Consider the following 21,509-nt stretch of genomic DNA (forward strand, 5'->3'; position numbering starts at 1 on the left):
ACCTTAAGCGCAGAGTAAGTCACTGATATGAACCCCACCAATTACTTAAGAAAAATATGAGCTGCTAAAAGAAGCCTATTGAAACAACACCACAAAGCGGTACCCTTACCTGGTGAGTGAGTGGGTGGAAGGAGTAAGGGTTTACAGAGGGAGAGGCATGTTTGACTGAGAGGTGCCTTCTGAGTCTCTGGAATGTACAGCTGCAGAGCCAGCTGCATCAACAGAACTACAGTGCAGTGCCCTGCGTGTTGGGCCATGACCTCCCTCTGCAGGGACCGCAGGGTACAGGGTGGGGTGAGGGGAAGACTGAGTATGCACTTAGGTGTGAGTTTCAGTCCTGGGACAGGGAGTTTCATTTCTCTGAACCACTATTTCCCTAAGCAGTTTCTTTTCAAAATGGGGATAAAAATACCAGATCAGCCTAATAAGCATATCATGTGGTTTAAATACGATGAGTTTGGGCTGGGTATGTAGCTCAGTGATAGAGTGCTTGCCTAGCATATGCAAAGCCTTGGGTTCAATAACCAGTAAAGGTGGAGATGGAGGTGAGGATGGAGGGTAGAGAAGAGACAAAGTCTGAAAGTCATTTTGTAAATTAAAAAGTCCCCTAAAGATGTAAGTTGTATTTGGTAGCCCAGGAGATAGATGTTTAAATATGAGCCTTTAAAAATCCCCAAAAGCTTGCTAAGATCTCTTTCTAAGATATGAACATAAAAAAAAAAAGATCGGTGAATTATCAAATAAATGAAGTATTTTACTCTGTTCACATAAATTTTAAATAGATCTTAATTATAAAGACCATTGGATATGATGCCAAATAATGAACTACATATAAAATTATAAAGATGTAAATATATAAGACAAAAGTATACATATAAAATTTAATTATATATCATTTCAAAAGATATAACTGAATCATTCTTAAGGAACTACTGAGTAGCAACTTTTAAATGTGTACAGTATATTAAAACATTTTTACAAAAATACCCTAAGTCTAGTCTCCATTTCCTACTCCATCAAGTAGTGCCTGCTTTGCTCCTATTTCAGATGGCTGTGTCTCAGAGTTGGGTGTCACAGGTCTCTGCTCAAGTCACGCTCACAGACTGAGATGCCGGAAGACTGTGGAGCTCCGCTTCCTACAGAAAACCATCAACTCTTCTGGTCGGTGAGATCTCTAGAGCAATCCTCTTCATTCTCCTCTGAGCAAGACAGGTTCAAGATACTCCTCACGGGGTGAATCCAGGATGTAGTCTGTGTTACGTGACTTGAGAAGAACAAGGAATACAAATTAGGATCTGAACGATGATCTTTCTACCCAGCCACACAAGTACTGATCTTGTTTCCACTGCAGCCACCCTTCTGCAGTCCCTGGTGATAGAAAGCAGTTAGAACTGAACCCAACCGGTATGAATAAATCTTAGGCATGTTTTAAGGTTTGAAGAAAATCCATCTCCTTCTTTCCTCACTGGTAACAAGGAATGCAGGTTAATGTATCATCTTTGATTTCTCTTTTTTCCTTACTGGATAATATCAGTTAGCAAGTCCTATGATTGTCTAGCTGTAATATCTCAGCAATCTGTTCCCCCTCTCCTTTCCCAATGCAGTAGTCTGGGTCACTAAAATAGTGACTGCCTCTGTTCTAATTGTTTCCTAATTCATCGCCTACTCCAGCATAGAGATCTATGACAAATCCAATTAATGGCTTCTGGAACAAATACACATTCTATAGTATGAAACATCTTGTTTTTTATACTCCGCAATAACATTTCCTTCTCTGCCACAATCCTCTTCCCTAAGGAGTTAACTTATCCTCATTCTAAAGAACCAAAATCTCCCTTAAGATTCCTCCAATCTATGCACAGTCTTGTCTCTTATTATACTGTATTTTTAATGCCTATTTGTTTGTAGGCTTTTTTACAACATTTGAAGCTCTTCGAGGGTAGGAACTATTTTTTATCTTGGAATTTATGGTGCCTGACATGTTCTCAGAACAAAGGATTAGCATCCTGAAAGACAAATTTAGGAAAAGAACACAAATTTGAGGAAGGAGGTACAAAAGATAGTGGGCATGTGCAGGGAGTAGTAAAACATCACACAACCTTGGTCCTACTTGCTGGATGGGATGGTGTTTCTCAGGACTCATCTCTTACTCTAAGCCTTCAGCTAGATGAATCTCCTAAATCCACTGTTTGCCTACCTCCTGAGAGTTTGACAGACAGCTTCTGAATTTAGGATGGAAATTTGTTTCTTCTTTTTGGGAACTGTCTCTAGCTCTGATTTGCCACACTGCCTGCATCCACCCTAGATCAGTTTCCCCAGCCTATCCTCCCACACCAACCTCAGAAGCAGCATCACGTCTTAGATTAAGTGTGCCTGAAGGCCAGTGCCCATGAAGATCTAATAGACTGTGGATCCGAATGTATGGCCTAGGTCATACAACAACATTTTCCAAAGTATGTTCCAAGAGTTTTTAATAAATGCTGTATGAAGAAAGACTTGTATGATGTCAAATCCTACAGGTTAAATATAGGCAAATGGGGTTCTTAAGTATAGGACTTCCCAGCACCTTTAATATGCTAATTTGTCCCATGAATCTTTGAATATGCAACATTACTTAAACTAGCATGCTCCTGCTACTTACACATAGGGCTAGTGTTCAGGAAGTATCACAAAAATGAACCCATTTTATTGGCTATTGATGCCAGTTACTGAAAATATGGGACTGATACAAATATGGGACTGTCATTTCTGACTTGGTTTGTTTTCAATCCTATCCTCTAACTTTTGTTCGAATCACTCTGAACAAATTATTCAGCTTCTCTGTTTAAATATTATAGATGTAGCTTTCTGTGGAAGAAGATTGCTGATAATCTCACAATGGGGTTAAAGGAGCTCATGCCATTTAAGAACCAAGGTGAATGTGACAAGGCCCAGATATCTTCATAGTTTCAAAACCTTGAAGCATGGTTAAGTGGTACAAAGAATCATTATTCTCTTCACAATAATCCATATTACTATTCACTCTTTAAAGTGGTTTAAAGGAATTTTTCTTGATGATGGCTAAATTTACAAAAGCATCTGATTCGGTACAGGTTAATTTCATTTCAAGGCCTTTATAAAGCTGGGAAGCTGCCTAAATTGAAAGTGGTTTTAAAGAAATACTAACGAGAGCAGCATAAGAAGGGTGGAATGGCACTGCAAGGTGAAACGAGGACACAACATCCTGTCAAAAGTGTGTGTTTGAAGCGAAGAAGCTGGAGGAGAATTCTCTGCTTATTTCACAGTCTCGGTATCCATGAGTGTCATGTTTATCAGCACACTTACAATATGTTGGTCCAAGGGAGAGACTGCAATTTAAGTTATCTTTAAAATTTCCCTCCCCTATAATGTTCCCTAATTGGGGAGGATGGGAAGAAAGGAAACCAGGAGCAACCACCTAAGGGAAAAATTTAGGTTCATGTTTTGCAATTTGACTATTTCACACAATATTCTTATACTTGAAATATTATAACTGCACAAATACAGAGTCCATTAGATTGGTGATTAAAATAATCAAAAGTAAGATGTTTAAAAAAAACTGAAGTGATTTTTTTAAATCAGCAAATCAACATCTGATCTTGCTCCAAATAGAAAGGTAATTCCATGAAATTCAAATTTTATCAGTCTTACATTCACAGCATACTTTTCTGGACTTGCTTAAAAACACACAAGCACACCTAAGTGTCAAACATGTAGCTACTTCAATGACTCACTAGGAAACAATAACACTGAAACAACAGGGTGATGTTTTCTGTGCTTTGAGAATATATTTCCACAGCAGAATCTTGGGTAAATGCATCCAGAAGCAAGGGGTCAGAGTTTCTGAAACTCAGGTAATGCATGTGAAGGTCCTGGCAAAGAGCACATATTCAATGAATGATCACAGTCTATTGATAATTAGGGCTTTCTGATTATTGTAAGAAAAACTTGGAATTTTGCCTATGATGCTGGAATGGGGCCAGTTTTGAGTATACCATTCAATTTTAGGTCTTTGTGAGCACTGTGGCTAAAGAGCTTTGACATAATCGGTGTGATGAGATAATCCCAGATTTACTGGCTTTGAGAACATTCTAGTATTAGAAATATTTCCTCTCTGATTTGTGCACTTGGTAACTCAGCTGAAAAGAGAGAATAAACCAGTCCTGTTGATTCTGTTTAATTAATAAAGACCCGATGGTGAATAAAGGGAGATGCTGCTATTTAGAAGGAAAAATTTAGAGGTCCAGAAAATAAATGAAGCTGACTACAAAACATAAAAACCGTCCATTTGAACATACAGTACCTCTGGCAAATGCTCCTGCAGAGACAGTGCATCTGACCTGATTTGGAGAGCAATCAACAGCAGTTCAGACATATTTGAAAATCCGAAAAGCATATTATTCCCTGCCTTTGAATAGTTGCCAAATCTGTTGTTGGGAAACAATAATATTCGATCCGGGAAAATGATGGTATTGTGTGTTTTTAAAAATAATATTAGTAAATTGAAGGACATATTTTAGAGCTTATAAAAAACCTAAAAGAACATGCTTTATTTCATTGGCAAAGAAATGTAAGCGAATTATTTAAATCCCATTATAATTACCCTCCTTATGTTTCTTACCTCGTAGCTAGAGGAGCAAAATGCTTTCTTTCAAAAAAGAAAGCAAATGCTTTCTTTCAAAATAAAAATTTAGGACAGCCTGCTAAGCAGAAAGTGGGCTTAAAGACAAAAAGTGTAACAGTTTTGTAGAAATTCATTCTTATAACTGTCTATGATGATGAAAGGAGAGGTTCTTCTGTAACTTTCCAATGTAGATGGCCCTATTTATAAATCACTGAGTTTAATAAGACTTGCCAATATTTTATCATGCCTAAGATCAAGCTGCAGGATCAGAGCCAAAAGTAATTAACTTCCAATGTCATTTTTTAGGGGGATAACTTTATGGGTATAATATTCATATGAACCAGACAACAAAGTAAATACATGTTCATATGATTTGTTTCAGGCAGTAGTCACTTTGAATCATTGGAAAAATTTATTCCTGGCTACAGATTCCAAGTAGTGAAGTATATAAAAGATCTACACTTAAAACAGAATTTCCATTTTTTAAATTAACAAATTAGAGCACAAGAATATAAGGTGAACCACGTCAATAAAAGTACTAAAAACTCACCAAACCATAGTAAGGTATCATATAATCTGGCCACAGGCATTGGTTATGAGAATAACCACAGATCAGCAATATGAGGAATCCATCCCAAAATATGAAAGAGAAGATTACAGGCATTTTGTTCCCACTAATACAAGAATTCCCTCTTACATAATTTTAGAACTGTATCTCTAAAATGAATATTTTTCATTAATGAACTTTGTAAATATCACAGAACACTTTGAGCAGTTTGTACTGAGTGATCTGGAAAGTCAGTAGGGCTCTGATCAAACGTTAGCAGGATCTCATTCAAATCTTTACAGGACAAATTTTATTTTTATTATATATTTATGGTCCTTTCTATAAAAATACATTTTGGAAATCTTGAAATTCCAATTAATTAAAAAAACTTAGTCTGAGATATTAAATTATAATAATCTAAAGCTATAGTAATATTTTACTTACATATAATATTGAAGTAATTGCTATCACTAGACTTGTAAAAGATAAAAATTCCTGATGAAAAACATAAAGAATATTAATTATATTCTTCAGATACTATATATGACTTGGATTGTTGTCAATCATTACATAGAGGTAACATCCCAACTCCAAAACTGATATAATTAATTTTTCAAAGAAAGAAACAGCTGTATAAATCACAGATTGCAGCCCTAGGTAATTCTGAAAAATTAATCCTGTTTTTGATCATGATAGGACAAAAAACAAACAGAATAAAGTAAAAAATATGTCCTACTGATATCGATACCTAGATACCTATATCCTGGACTATAAGATACTAATCATGATATAGGCTTGTGGGTGTATTTATACTTTAACATATATCCTTTGACAGTGTCCAAAAAAAAAAGTATGTTCTCCATCCCAGACTGTGGCATTGCTGCTAGGAGGCAGACATTCAGGCAAAGATTAATTTCCTAGCCCACCCTATCTTTATATTGAGCATGGGATTAGTTCCTGCCAATGGAAGGGGACAGAACTGTTTCTCTTTTATGAGTCTGAGGTCTTTAAGAAGATGGAGTGCCTTCTACACTCTTCAATCCTCACTCATTAACTACATGTAAAGGACTCTGAGGCTGCAGAGGATGGGCGGAACCAAGAGAAATGAAGCAGTCTGGACATCAAATTTACCATCCAGAAGAAATAGCCACACCCATTAAACAGGAATGCTGCACTGATCTGTGGGTATTAAGCTACTGAAAGGAGATGTGCTACTGCAGTTAGTGTTATGTGAATCACTGCCAAGCCCAAGGGAGTATTTCAAGAGGAAGCCATGACTGAGTTTGCCAGGGAATATATGTACTACTTTTATAGTTTTAAAATACAGAAAACCGGCAATAAATAATTTTCTTGCTACTTTATGTCAACAATCAAAAGACTGTCAGAATATAGACTAATACACACTAAATTTAATTAGAAACCACTTTGCAAGACCACATTATTTTCAGATTAAATTCCCACTAGTGTGCAAAAGTACATAAAATATAGAAACTCCTTTAATTTTAATGTTCTTTAAGATAGAATTATGAGTAACACAGGCTTTCACTTAATTTAGTAAATAAATTTATTAAACATCTGACTAAACATATTTTTCTTAATTACCAAATTTGAAACTTTAAAACCTGAAATTTAAAACATACAATTTCAACTTATTTTATATCGATTCTAATATTATTTTTATACCAAAGTTAATTTTATATATATATATATATATATAAAGTATTAGAGAAAATTTATATCACAAAACTGAAAGTGAGTTTGAGAGATTCTTAAAGAGAAAATTTTTGAGGTCTTGAGGTATTTTGTTAGTATTACTGACACCATCATGTGAAGTGCTACAGTCATTTGAGAGTGAGTGCTTGAACCCTCTAATTCTAGTGAAAAATTATGGGATTTAAAAAACATACCATCATCCTCTATAGTTCTCTCACATACTTTGAATACTGATTGATTTCAATGGTGCCTGCCATGTGTGGACTTACGACTACATGGATTTAACTGTCCATTATGAGAAAAGGAATACTGAGACAGTTGAAATATCCATCCAAGTCATGTTTTAGAGACAGGATCTGACTTCTGAGAATTTAACCAGTATGTTAGACTCCTCTGTTATCTGGGTTGGTTTCCATGACAACACATGAAGAGGCTCTGAAGTGGATTAGGTGATACCATCTGAATGGGGCCCTTCAGCTCAGCAAGGTGAAATTAATTGAATAATTAACTCAATGATCACAGATAATCTGTCCAATGCTACTATATCTTTTTAATAGTACTTGTCATGAAATTTATAAAAAAATGTTATCTGAATAACTGTGAATAAAAAGTACATGTGAAGCCTGAATCAGAGGCCTTTGTGCTTCCCCAGCAGTCAGAAATTTTGAGTCATGTGACAATAAATTCTAAATATGTTTATTTTTGTCCACTAGACTATTAGCTTCTGCAGGTCAGGAATGTGTCTTTCTTATCTTTATAGCTTGTGTCTGGCTCACAAAAAGTGGAATCAATAAATGTTTGATGCCTGGACACAATATACATCCCACTGACATATTATTATAGTTACAGCATTGACTGAAAAATGGGAGACTAACTTATTTATAGTTGAGGTTCAGATAAAACAATCCTCAGATGTGATAATGCAGTGAATTTGTCTTACATAGTTTACAGATATGTTTACAGAAATTGAACATTACCTGGGGAAAAAGAGACTCACTTAATTTAGCTCAAAAGTCACCAAGTAATCAGAAAATAGCCCACCTTGCCAATACGCTCACATCCAAGCAGCTTGCTAAGGTCTATTCACACATTTGGTGATAGGTAATGATTGAAGCAGTATTATAATTCAATTTTAACTAGAGTTTCTGGCATTTATATGTAAATTTACTTGAATCCCAGGCTTTAAGTTATAATTATTTACGGCAAATAAATACTCTTGTAAGCTAACAAATCTAGTTTTAACCATTAGAATATAAAATGTTTTAAAAACACAAAGCTCTTCCTAAGAGCTCACTCTATCCTTCATTCTCTACCCCTTGCCAATAACATATAATTCAGGACACACACTCTGCTTTGAGGTTAGCTGATAATCAAAATTAATTCCCCTTTACCATGTAACTTAACATATCCACAAGTCCTGGGGACCAGGATTGGACATTGTTGGAGATCACTGTTTTCTGTCTGCCACACTCCCTTACTCCTCAGTTGCTTCTTTGTAATGCCTAGGGCCACTTCCATGAAGTAAAAAGGCACTGGGGTTTGAATCAATTCTTGCAATTTGCCTAAAACTTGGTAAATTTGTTACAAGAAAGATTATATGACAATGAAAATAATCCAATGGATGAAGAACATGGTGCCAAAGATCTTACAGAAAGCAAATTAAAGGAAAAGCAATTGTTAAGGACAGAACTGTGTCCAGGAAGAGAGGCTTCAACAGAAACCAACCCTGCTGACACCTTATTTTGGGACTTCAGACCTCCAGAACTGTGAGAAAATAAATTTTTATTGTTTAAGACATCTACTCTGGGCTATTTTATTATGGAAGCACTAGCAAGCTAACACAGCAACTTGTGAGGAAAAGTGACAAAAAGAAGTATATGTTAATAAATCTATATAAAGGGTCCTAGAAGCAGAGAGAAGTCTACATCTGGCTAAACCAAGTATAACTCCAAAAAGGTGATAAATTTCCAAAGAACTCTATGCAAACCTGGGGGATTTGCTTTTAATACCCCAATGAAATTCTGGAAATCATGCTTCATGCCCAATTTATACCTGTCATTATTGAAATGGTAGGGAAAAGAGCTTGATGTTGGATGTCTAGATCTGGATGTTTTATTCATCTCAGTGGCTTTGCCATTCTGAATAACCCAAGCCAGCTGGCTGGCCTTTCGTTTAAATGACAATTTCTCCTACAGAATTTCATATTTCTACACATCTTTGTAGGTATTTATAGAAAATCCTGGGCAAGCTGTTCCAGGCTCATGATCAATGCAACCTTTCTGCTCCTATCACTGGGCTTTTGACTGTCCAGAGAGTAGTAGAAATGTAGGTTTTGGCTACTGGTTTCTATTTGCAGCTGTGCAAATGTTGTCATTTAAAACTCCTTCATTGGTAAATAGCAATGAAGCAAGGGAAGGAAGGGGAAACTACATCTGTTAAGAGCTCACCTTGAGCCAGGTATTTTGCCAGGGGCTTTAGATCCCTAATTTCATTCAATTCTCAAAACCATCTGGGGAGATAGAAATTATTGTTATTGTTTTCAGGAGGATACATTGAAATAACCAATACTAAGTTCATGCTTGAAAGTGGTGACAAAAATATTAGAACCCAGGTCCACTAGGTACTGAAGCCTCCTTTCTCTCCCCCATTGATTGCTTCTCCAAACTGCCAACAGTATTTACTCACTGGAAAAATATTCAGTCCTACACATACCACACCGTATGCAACAGAATGGATATTCTAAATAAGTTATCACATAGGTGGTTACAACTTTGAAATGCAAACTAGTGAGGATTTTAGTATATTACAACTTATTCATAGAAAAGTAGTGTTTGTAGGCAAAATGTTAATCAGGACTACCTTGACTACTTTTAAGTCCTGTGTTGGTTTCTTCATTATTGTCTCATTAAGAATGGCATGCTTGGAGGACTAGGTTTATAACTCAGTGATAGAGTGCTTGCCTAGCACATGTCAGGCATTGGGTTCAATCCTCAGCACCACATAAAAATAAATAAATAGGCGTGGTGGCACACGCCTGTAATCCTAGCAGTTTGGGAGGCTAAGATGGGAGAATCACAAGTTCAAAACCAGCCTCAGCAACCTCAAGGTGCTAAGCAACTCAGTTGCGACCCTGTCTCTAAATAAAATACAAAATTGGGCTGGGGATATGGCTCAGTGCTTGAGTACCCCCAAGTTCAATCCCTAGTACCAATAAATAAATAAATAAATAAAAGTATTGTGTACATCTACAACTAAAAATATTTTAAAAAAAGGAAGAAAAAAAAAGAAAGGTATGCTTAGGTTCTTATCTATGCAGAATACAGCGAGGAGCCTACCCTAGCCCGAAGTCAGTTGCACAGAAATTGTCCTGACGCCTCATTAAATGAGCCTTAGAGCTTATTAGTCTGTCAGTGGACATTTCTTAACTTATTGAAAATGAATCAAAGCAGCCAAATCAATGAGGTCTTCAGAGGGAGAGAGCTTCACAATGTCCAAAAAGTGAAGCTAAAACAATCTGCCCAGGATTCGGGGAAAGGTAAAAGGAGTAACTTTTTATTTCCATTCTCCCAGATTTCCTCTCCAATCCCCCAAATTTCTAATTGCTTTAGAATTACTAAAGATAGGATCTATTTGCAGAATAAAGTTAGGCCCTAAGAAACTGTAAGCTCAAATTCTTCCTTGTGTGTTTTCAATTTTTTATTTTATAAAGGAGATGACACGGTGTAACCGAAGTTTTTAATTAACACAGTAGGCTGACAATGGTCAATCTTATCCATATATAGGTTAAGATCCACATTCTTTCCTACTTGGGAACAACCTAACTATCTTATTCTATCCAAAGTTCAGATACATACTTATGGTTGTTAATGAACTCTGACTGGAAATAAGAAAATTATGCCTATCGAAAATTAGAGTTACAAAAGCAAAGCTTCAAATATTGAACATCTCATAAGATATTGGGGAGTGATTGTCATAATTTGTTATTCCAACCTAATAGCTACCTTTTTACTGTTCATCCAAGCAGAGTTTCTATGTTAGCAATATGCTGTAGAAAATCAACATTCCAAAGATGTGGCACATGTCTTATAAGACATTACTTCCCCACACCCACGGCAGACATCTTTAATTAATTGATCAAGGCCTATGTTAGTGAGGTTAAATATGGCTTTAGAATTCTCAAACAACACTTGAGGTAGTCATCATCAACTAAGAGCTGGTGTGAGTTGTCATCTACTTTCCTTCCCAGCTCTACACAAAACTTTAGTTTTATTAAAAAAAATAACAACACAGATTTCCTATATTCTACTGATGTGTAATAGAGAACAGAATCTATAACATGAGAAACAGTATTTCAATAACCTCCGATTTTAGACTTGACATATAAGGAGAATTACAAGACCATGCAAGTAATTTTTAAAAGCAAATAATTATATCTATTTGAAGTCACCAATAATATAATTGAATATTCATTAGCAAGTATCTGATATTTAGAAGCTTATACTATTTATTTACAAATATTGTATGTACATATAATTTAATTGACATAATATCAGGAAATGGCATTTTAGTAGGTATCCTCTAACATGGTTCCCAGAGAACCACATCATCTGGAATCCAGTCTTGTGTAGTTGCCTACTACACTGTACCAGGGTTGGTCTTTGTGACGAACAACAGATGAGAAGGTATATCACTCACTTCTGAGATTGGTTATGAAAGGCACTGTAGCTTTTTTTTGTGAGGTATCTCTCATCCCTTGCTCTTAGGGAAGGCAGCTGCTATGTTGGGAGTGACCCCACAGACTTATATGAGAAGTTGAGGCCTCTGCCAACAGCCTCATAAGTGAGCTTGAAATAAGTATTCTAGCCAGCCTAGGAAGCCACTCTTGGGGGGCCCAGCTAGCAAACAGCTTGACAACTTCATGAAAGACTCAGGAAGACAGAATGCAAGAGCATCAAAATAATGCAGGGAAGTCAATTCTGTATTGTTGATGTTTTGAAACTGGGTGGAAAAAATTTATTATGTAGAAATAGGGAACTAATATAAGTATGATCATTGATCACAGTAAATTCAATCTTTTGATGGAAAGTTAAGAGTACAATGGAAGCAAGTATCAGCTATGTCTAATTTGCAATTATAAACTCAGTTTTACTAATAAACATGATAACTCTCAAAATATTTTTATTTATCACATAACATACTTTAATATAGAATCATATGAAAAGATTATCGTAAATTTGTATTAGTATACAACTTCAAGGGGAAGATAAGAAGTTGAGCGAAAAAATGATCAAGTAATGAGATAATTTTAATACAGCACCCTCAAGATAATGAATACTTTGTTATTAAGAATGCTGCAACTTTCTCTCTAAGGAGAAAATAGAAAAAAATGTTCCTAGAATATACTGATATATTTTATGCAAGTATGTCTATAGATTTACATATATATTTATGGCAAGTGAGCATGCCTGTGTTCACGCATGTCAGCACACACACACACACACACACACAGACACAGACACATACATTTGTTAGTTCTATGACACACTGGCTCTGTCAATGACAATGCTGTATAAGTCTGTCCAAACCAGATAAAATGCTCTTCTCTGGCATCAGAATTCAAGTAGATGACAAAGTATTAATAGATGTGTGGATGGACCCGGAAATGGTAAATGGCTAGGAATACTCTGTGAGGACCATATGTACCTGGACATTCTGGAGACAGCACTGACAGTTATTCTCTTGCTGGAGGCTTATCTTTCATCAGACTTAATGATTCGATCTCTGGAAGGACAGTGACAGATGCCAATTTCTGGGAAGGGATCATCTGTATGCCAACCATCATCTCTCTGGGTGTTCTGGGAGGGTGATTTCAGTCATTATTCTTTTTAAGCAGAGGTGAGTGAGGCAATAACGTGAGTTAATTGTTATTTCTTTAGCCTCCAGACTATCATCCACCTACAAATAAACCCCTCCCCTCTCAGTAGCTAACACAGGCTGTATGGCCTCAAAATTTTGGTTGGGGGTAGTGGAAGGATAAAAATTAAAACAAAACAAAACCTAAATAGTTCTAAGAAGGACCTTGGTAGATGTTCACTTGTGTAGACTTTACTTACTCGGCAATATCACCTAACTCAAAGTGGCTCAGAGCCATGAAGAAACTGCCACCAAATGTCAAACTTTACGTACATCAGCTCATTCATTCTGGACAGGAATTCTAGGAAGTGCTAATATACTTTATATTTTATAAATGTGGAATAAAACCCTACAGATGTTAAATAAACATGCCCAAGGTCATTCAGCTATTTTGTGGAAACACCAGCATTTGCATCCAAGTTCTTGGCGTCCAAGGCCCATGCTCCTCATTTTCTTAAACCAATGGCTATCCTGTAATTAAATCCACCCCCATCAGAACTTGCATACTTGACTCACCACAATTCCTGCAGGCCCATGCTCAAAGACTATTTATAAGCAATTCAAATTAGATTACTCTCTTCTGCAAATAAGAAATTCCTGGAGAAGAGGGTGACTGTGTAGAGGGAAAAAATATGGGGGTGAAGGGAGTGACAGGCACATGGAGAGCAGTGACAGATGACAGATTTGTCTCTACTCTAGCACATACAGCTCAATGTCCCCTGCAGAATTCACTGTCTATATAATGATGAATGTTCATAATGATTGTGTTCAGTGGGCTCTGTACAAGAAGGCAGGGAAGTATGTAGCACATATCAAAGTAAGACTTTGGTCAAGAACAGTTTAGATAAGTCTTGGTGCTTGAATGAGGTAAAATTTTCATGATAAAAACAAAACCCAACTCACAACAAGCACCCTACTCCTCCATAAGGAGGGGAAAGATGCACCACGATATTAGATTTTCTTATTTTTGCTCTTTGACCTTTCTAATCTCCAGAAGATCACTACTTATTTTTAAAATCAAAATTCTATTTTGCTATTTTAAATTGGATATAGAGCTGTATCTGCATCAAGATCTGTTTAAAATGTCTTTCTTGTCACATGTTAACAGACATCCTTAAAATAAGGAGGGGGAGGTGGTGCAGCCTGAGTATGTGTGTAGGGGGTGGCTTTGGACCCACACAACCCTGGTTCTGTACCTTGGCTCTGCAATTTTATTGTGCGTGACCTTGACAAATTTAGCCTCTTTAACAGTTTCTTCAGCTGTAATGGTGAGATAATGATACCCACCATTGCCCTTTGGAAAACAAATTTATTTCATGTTTTTTATGCTTTCCTCATATATCAAGATTAAGATTAAGGTTAAGGAAGAGAACTGATGGGCTTCCAGAATGCATCCTTTGGGGTATTTTTCTGAGTGGAGTAAACGGGACTGGGTAATGTGGCTTCTTTTCCTATTTATTCCACAAGAATTGAGTTAGATCTCAGGGCAGCTGAAGAGTTTGCTGACCCTTCTTTTTTTATGTCTTCTCCTTGGGTGCTATCTTCCCCTGGTATTAGTAGTTCAGCCCAAGGCTGTTGTTCCCATCTGTAAGGACCAGTAGTTACGTCAACTGGGTACCAGTGGGGAGCCAAACTGACTCTCTGGCTATCCATCTCTTGCTCCCCCTTTTTCTTTGTTATGGGCAATCGTGTTCTTAGTATCTGTCTCTCATACAGCGCTAGTTAGGCTCTCATATTTGGTTTTGGGTTAGGATATACTGACAGACAGCTAAGCTTAGGCAAAGGAGTTCCCTACGGGGTCTGGACTCATTTATTAACACTTTTCAAGAGACTCTGAAAGCAGAACCCCAGTTAATAATGAATGATTGCTTTCCTTCCTTTGATCATACATTCATTTGGGGATCTTCTAGAGCACAACATGGCAAGATATAGTTCACCACCCTCATCACACCATCAGTAAGTTAAGTGACATCTGTTTAGATATCATTAAAAGGATTAAATGACACAACACATAGAAACCAACATCTATGTCTGGCAATTGAACATCAGCTAGGGCTCAATGCAAATTTGACTGTGTTGTTTTATTTTCCTGATGTCCCTACAGGATACTAATCACGATTAATCCAGCACATCAGAGGGCAAGTTTCTTTACAAAAGAGGTCTGAGCTGGAAGTGAATAGTGTGGTTCTAACTGTAATATGCACATGGAATTCCTGGGTTCTCTGCTCCAAAATTCCTTCTCCTTCATACTTTTCCTTTACTTATCACTACAGACTACAAGGAAAGCACACCATGAAAACACTTTGCCAGGTTTATCCTTAGTTTTTCCTCAAATTTTTTTCAAATATGAAGGTTTTGAATTCTCAGTCTTTATAATAGTGATCTGATTTCTCAGGTTTTTTTTCCACCCAAAATTCTCCATATTGCAAAATGATGATGACTACTTACTGTGCATCTGCTGTGCTCACAGTTGTATGCTAGGTGATTCAACAACTCTATAAAGTTGATAGTATTCCCCTTACTTTATTGATTGGAAAACTGAGGCTAAGAGAGATGTGACATCACAGGGCTTAAAGTATTTGCACATCTGAAGGGATAGCAAGGACATGTCTTCCTTTTCCTTTTAAAATGTATACCATGCATAATTTACCAAAAGAATGAACAGGGAGTTTCTTGGGCTCTCAGGAGTCTGTTGAGATTCCCTTTTGTGCTCTCATAACACCAATTCTGACATGAAAGGATTTACTCAGAACATAGGGGAAGTATATCAGACGGCTCTGTCCAGAGTAAAACTAACCGGTTCAGCAGCTAGACAACGTAATTTTGTCCAGGTTTTTAAGGCCTCTAGCAGACAGTCTAGTACAGTACAAAAGATCTTGGATCAGAAGACTTTGACTCTAGTTCTGGCTTGGTTATGTCATAGCTGTGAATTTTTTGGCAGCAATTTAAGGCTTATTTTCTTCATCTTTAAAATAAGGAAAATGATAAGATATGCACAACTCAAAGAGTTGTTCTGAATCCAGTGGAATTGGGTTTGTTCATATACTGTCCTATTTATCTCTTAAGTTACATATTGTCTATCTGTCCTCATTATTATGTAAATTCCAAGGCATCTGGGAACCAGTCTGTACATTTTACCTATGTGTCTCCAAGGCATGAAACAGCCTGGTAAATATTTACAGAAATATTTATAGAATGAATGGTCTGGGTACATTGTAAAGCACTGAAAAATGTTGATTGTTATGGGTATTTTTGTGAAGAAGTTTTAAGACACATAAAATGGATTTTTTCATTAGATATTAACTTTTCATAAATATTAACACTACTCCCCAGCAAGTAAATTTAGGTAGCCACCATTTAAGTTCAAATAATGTTTCTGTTCCAACATTTTGATGTCTCCCTTGAAATTATTACTAGGGATTTTCCCCCCAAGTGACATCTGATATTAGCATTTAAATCACATGAAATGAAAATGGTGAGGCTTCATTTCTTGTTTCTAATTTTTGTAACCTCCAAGAGGATTTCTTGGTTTTGCTGATTATTCTGCAACTTCCAGGTTCTCTCCAGATGTGAGGAAAATTGCTTACTTGGTTGAGAGGCTTGTACTTACTTGATGAAGTACTTGATTCCATCTGCTGTGTAAGCTTCCTCCCACCCATAAGGTAAGGCTAGAGTGAAAGGAAACCAAAAATACATTTAATAAGATGATGAAGATAACTTTATTTCCTGGACACAAACCTCCCCCATCTTGACAATTATTTGAGTACATTTCTTGTACAAAATAATTTCCTAAAAAGGGGGAATTAAGACAATTCAGATCAGATTTTATACTCAGCATCTTTAGTACACAATAAATAAGTCTTGAACAGTTAACAATCTGCTTTAGTTGCAATAACTGGATTATGACTTGTCATTTACATGTAGTGAACATTTTTGTCAGCAAGATTCAAGCAAAAATTTGTGTTGCAGTAGATGGTTTGTGCCTGGGGGGCAGAAAGATGGACAAGATGGCTGAAGCTTGTCTACTCTGGCTCAAACTTTCTTTAATTGGCTCTCTTTACATTATTTCACTCAGCTCCACAGGGAATCATACATGAATGCCAGATCAGCGGGGGGTTGAAAGTAACTTTTGGGCAAGACAAAATTCCATATTAAGTTTGGAACTTTAGCAAAGTGATTTACAATGAATTGTGGCATTTTACTTACTTAATTAAAAATTTTGTGCACTAAACATAAATGGCCAAACAATTTGCTAAACTTAGCTTCTATTTCTGTAATGGGAGCGAGAATAATTAGCTAAAATGAGATGTAGAATGAACTAAGCAAGCAATATGTGGCCATATTCTGAAAGTGAGTATATTTTTGCCCTCATCATACCAAGAGGACAGTCCCGTGTTGAGGCAGCCATATTCTCTTATGTTTCAATTTGGGGTGGTAACCTTGTAGAATACAATGGCTGCCACCCTTCACTCCATCCCTGAATATTGCTAAGGATTTTAACTAATCTACTGGATCAGCAATTTGACAATGGTTTCCACTCCTTTTATGAGTATAATATACATTAACACACTAAAGAAAAGATTCCATTGCTCAGGTAGCCTATGTTTTCAGAAAGTAATTGAGTTTGAACAACAAATTCTTGACTTCCTTTCTTCCAAGTATCAGTAAGAGGCACAGTGAAAGTGAGCAATTTAACTATCCGAATGAAATAAAACTCTACTACATCATCTTCTCAAATACTCATCACTCTCAAATACTCTTTGAGAAGGGCACTAAGGATATTGTACTTGTAAGTAAGAAAAACAAACAAAAATGCCTTATTTATATTTATTTCCAGTCTTTTAATACAAGTTACATAAAATAAGACCATGGGCAAAAATTCTATAACTTCTTACTGAAAGTATTAACACAGGCTACTCTGGAGTTTCCATTCCCTCTTCATGTATAAATATTCCTATTCTGAGTAGAAAATAAGCACTTCTGAGAGCTCAGCATTAGGAAATGACTGGCTACTTAAAAGCCCCTGAGGTGATCCTCCATTTGCATGTCCTCTAGCATGTGCTCAGGCAGGACAGACTGCCAGTTCAATATCAGATTTATTTTCTGTCTTAACACTTTCTGAATCTTTTTTTTTTTTTTTTAATAGCTCATTCATCATGGACAAGCTCCTTGCCTACAGGGAAGAATCTGATGATAGTACATAGAATCTTCCTTTCATGTCAGTAAATGCTCAGAAATACAGGACTTCTGATTATAAAGGTTAAGTAGGAAGATATTCTAATGTGTCTAAGGTTTTTGTCTGCTAAATGACTTGTTTGATTAGCACAAGTTCTAATTCCTTTTTTTGGGTGGGGGTGGGTATCTGGGATTGCACTCAGGGGCACTTGATGACTGAGCCACATTCCCAGCCCTATTTTGTATGACAGGGTCTCATAAGCAACTCACTTATGCTGGGGCTGACTTTGAACTTGCAATCCTCCTGCATCAACCTTTGGAGCCACTGGGATTACAGGCGTGCACCACCATGCCTAGCTGTTCTAATTTCTTAAGTCACAGATTTTTTTTTTTTTAATGAAAAGGAAAAAAAAAAAATCTAGACTTTAAGATAGTATCTTTTATTCATAAGATCCTATGAAAATTGAGATTGATACTAGAATACCATATCTCCTGTGCCGTTGAAGAGAGTTCCTCCCTTGATCATTTCCTTCCTATTATTAAATAAGAATTCTAATTTCAGAACAGACTTGTAAATGTACTAATTCACAAATATTTAAGTCAAAATGGTTATTCAATGACTGCTGCCATAAAGATATTCCTATGTATTAATCAGTATGTAGAGCTTTATTTTCTCTGCTTTGAGAAAACAAATCGTTTCCTTTAAGACAATTGGTTTCTTATTTTTCATACAGTTAACATAATCTGTAAAAAACAGACTTGGAGACCAAACTGATAGTAATTAATCTCTCAGTGATATTACAATAAAAAAAATCACTGTTCAATTATAAACTGGAAAATACAAACAGCCTACTTTATATAAAAGAACACTTCTGATTTTCACAAGCTTATATGATTATGATGAACTCCATTTTCCATTAAGAAAGGCTTTCATTTCTTCACAATAAGTAATTTGGATGCAATTATAACACTGTATAAATGTTTTGCAATAATAATTATTGTCCCAAATACGGAAGTATTTCTATACTCACACAATTTTATATACTTGCACATATATAATGCTTCTATTTTTCCCGTTTCATGTTTACTTTAAAACTATTATGACAACTAAAAACCACCTGAAATTTTTTTTCTGATTACAAGTGTTTTTGTGGACCCTCGCATAACATTCTTTCCATCAGAAATCATCTGTTTTCAATGAAAAACTTCATGGTGATGACTCCAAAATCTGCATGAATATTTTGCCAGAGTAAAAGTCTTGAATACACTGAATTTAGAATACTGGCTGTCACCTAAAACTCAACCTATCCAAAGTCAAACTCATCATGTTTCCAAACAAAGTGATTTCTTTTCCAATTTTCCAGTCTATTTATGTACCAAAGATTCTCTGTGTTATATTTGGCCCATATATTCATTCATTAAATATTTATTGATTATTTATTAAGTGTTAGACATTTTTGCCTTGGTACTTGGTATACAAATGATGAACAAATAGACATGGATCTTGATCTTACAGAGTTTTCAAAATAATCATAAATAAAGACATCATTAAAAATACATGTAAGGGCTGGGGATATAGCTCAGTAGTAGAGCTCTTGCCCAGTGTGTGTGAGGCCCTTTGATCCCCATATCTCTCTCACACACACACACCAAAAAAAAAAAAAAAAAAAAGAAAGAAAGAAAGAAAGAAAATTTATCATGAAGTAAAAGTGTAGAACACTATTATAAAAAAGCTACTCATAACACAAAGGCTAAACTCCCTGGTACACGATGAAGAACGCCAACAAATCAATCAGAAAAAGATCAACGAACAACAACAGCCAAAACATACAGAACACCCAGGACACAAATGACTTAAACTTGTGAAAATATGCTTAACTTCCTTCTTAGTAAACTATTATGAGATGCCATGCTCATATATCAAATTAGCAGAGATTAAAAAGTGGGTTAATAAGACGTGGTGTTGAGGGCATAAAGAGACATTCTCATAGTGATGAAGTGTAAAATTATAAAATACATTCATGAGGCAAATCTTGTCAATATCTATCTAAAATTTTAAATGTTAATAATCCTAAGAACTGACATTTATTGAATGAATATGTGCTACACACTGTTCTAAGGACTGTATATGAATTCACTTAACTCACAAAGAATCTGTAAGAGGTCCTATTATTATTTCTATTTTAGAAATGAGGGAACCAATACACAGAAAGGTAAAATAACTTGCCTAAGGGCACACAGCTGGCAGAGTCCAGACTTTTTAAACTGGGATGAACTGTTTCCACGTAAAACTTAAAATACAGCAATTCTTTTTCTAGAAAAGTATCCTATAGATATGCTTTGTGTATAAGACTGCTAATTATGAAAAGATTGGAAATAATCTAAATAACCACCAACAGAGACTGATTGCATATGCTATATCTAGAAAATGGGATATTGGCTATTATTACTTTCTGGAAAAGAATCGGTAAGTAATTTATGTAGACCAATTTGGATGGGGGTGTAGTGCAAGAAAGAATCTGAGGGTCTGAAGCTGTCCAGGGTAGACGTGGGGAGGAACACTCTCCAGAGAGTGAACAGTCTGTGAGGGCTCTGGCATGGAAAACAGGTCGGCACATTTGAGGAATTGGGGGACAGTGATAAAATGTTTAGTTGGAAAAAAGTCAGGCAGATAGGCTTATGCAGGGCTATGCAGGCCATGTTACAACTAGGAGTTTTAAAATAAGCCTAGTAAGAAATCTCCTGTTTAAGAAAGAAAGTTGAAGGAGAATGTTGGTCTTAACATATGTGGGAAAAAGCCGTGCAATCTAATAATAATTTTTTTTCAAGATCCACAGAGACTAAGTTTTTACCTGACTAAATTGTAAAGAGTGCTGAGCCTCTCTGAGGAGGAGGCATACAAACTTTATCCCCCTTGGCAGAGAACAGGAGGATGAAGTGTCACCATAACAGGGGGTAAGAAGAAAATAACTGACAGAGAAACTCACTTTTTGAAAGCTCAACTATCGGACGGTGTGTCAGCTTTTTCATCACTGTGACAAATACTTGAGGAAAACAACTTAAAGGGTGAAGAATCTATTTTGGTTTGAGAAGTTTCAGGCCATGGTTGACTGGCTATAAGGAACATCATGGTGTGGTAGAGGAAAGTTGCTCACTTCATGGCTCCACAAAGCAGAAGGAGGGAAAGTGGCCTGGGGCAAGCTATAGCCCTAAGGCACATTCCCAGTGGCCAGCTTCCTCAATTATGCCCCTCCCCAACAGTTTGCACAACCTCCTAGTAGTCTATTAAGCCACCAATGGATTAATTAATTCACCTATGGGATCAGAGCCCTCATGATCCAATCAGTTCCCCAAAGCCCTACCTGGGAACACTGTTGCACTGGGGACTAAGCCTTCAACATACAAGCTTTGGGGGCACATTCCAGATCCAAACCATAACAGACAGTGTTATAATTTAGTATCCCTGGAAGCCCTAAGACTAAGGAGACTCTGCCCTCCCAAACAGCTCTGGGCCCTAAG

General features: G+C 36.4%; 1 protein-coding gene across 2 annotated transcripts in view; it reads right to left on the reverse strand.

Moving 5' to 3' along the window:
- Window positions 1–733: 733 nt before the first annotated feature.
- Stxbp4 (syntaxin binding protein 4) overlaps window positions 734–21,509 on the reverse strand; it is a 162,224-nt gene continuing 141,448 nt past the window's right edge. For both annotated transcript variants that reach the window (XM_046420648.2, XM_046420647.2), the window contains 2 exons: window positions 16,426–16,483; window positions 734–1,264 (listed from right to left, as the gene is read on the reverse strand). In XM_046420648.2, the coding sequence (XP_046276604.1) occupies window positions 1,150–1,264; window positions 16,426–16,483 (173 nt within the window). In that variant the 3' untranslated portion in view covers window positions 734–1,149. The remainder of the gene's footprint in view (window positions 1,265–16,425; window positions 16,484–21,509) is intronic.

The sequence above is a fragment of the Marmota monax genome, unplaced genomic scaffold, assembly GCF_021218885.2.
Source record: "Marmota monax isolate L192 unplaced genomic scaffold, Marmota_monax_Labrador192_F-V1.1 WCK01_AAM20220418_F8-fsc00064, whole genome shotgun sequence".
In the NCBI taxonomy this organism is placed as follows: Eukaryota; Metazoa; Chordata; class Mammalia; order Rodentia; family Sciuridae; genus Marmota; species Marmota monax.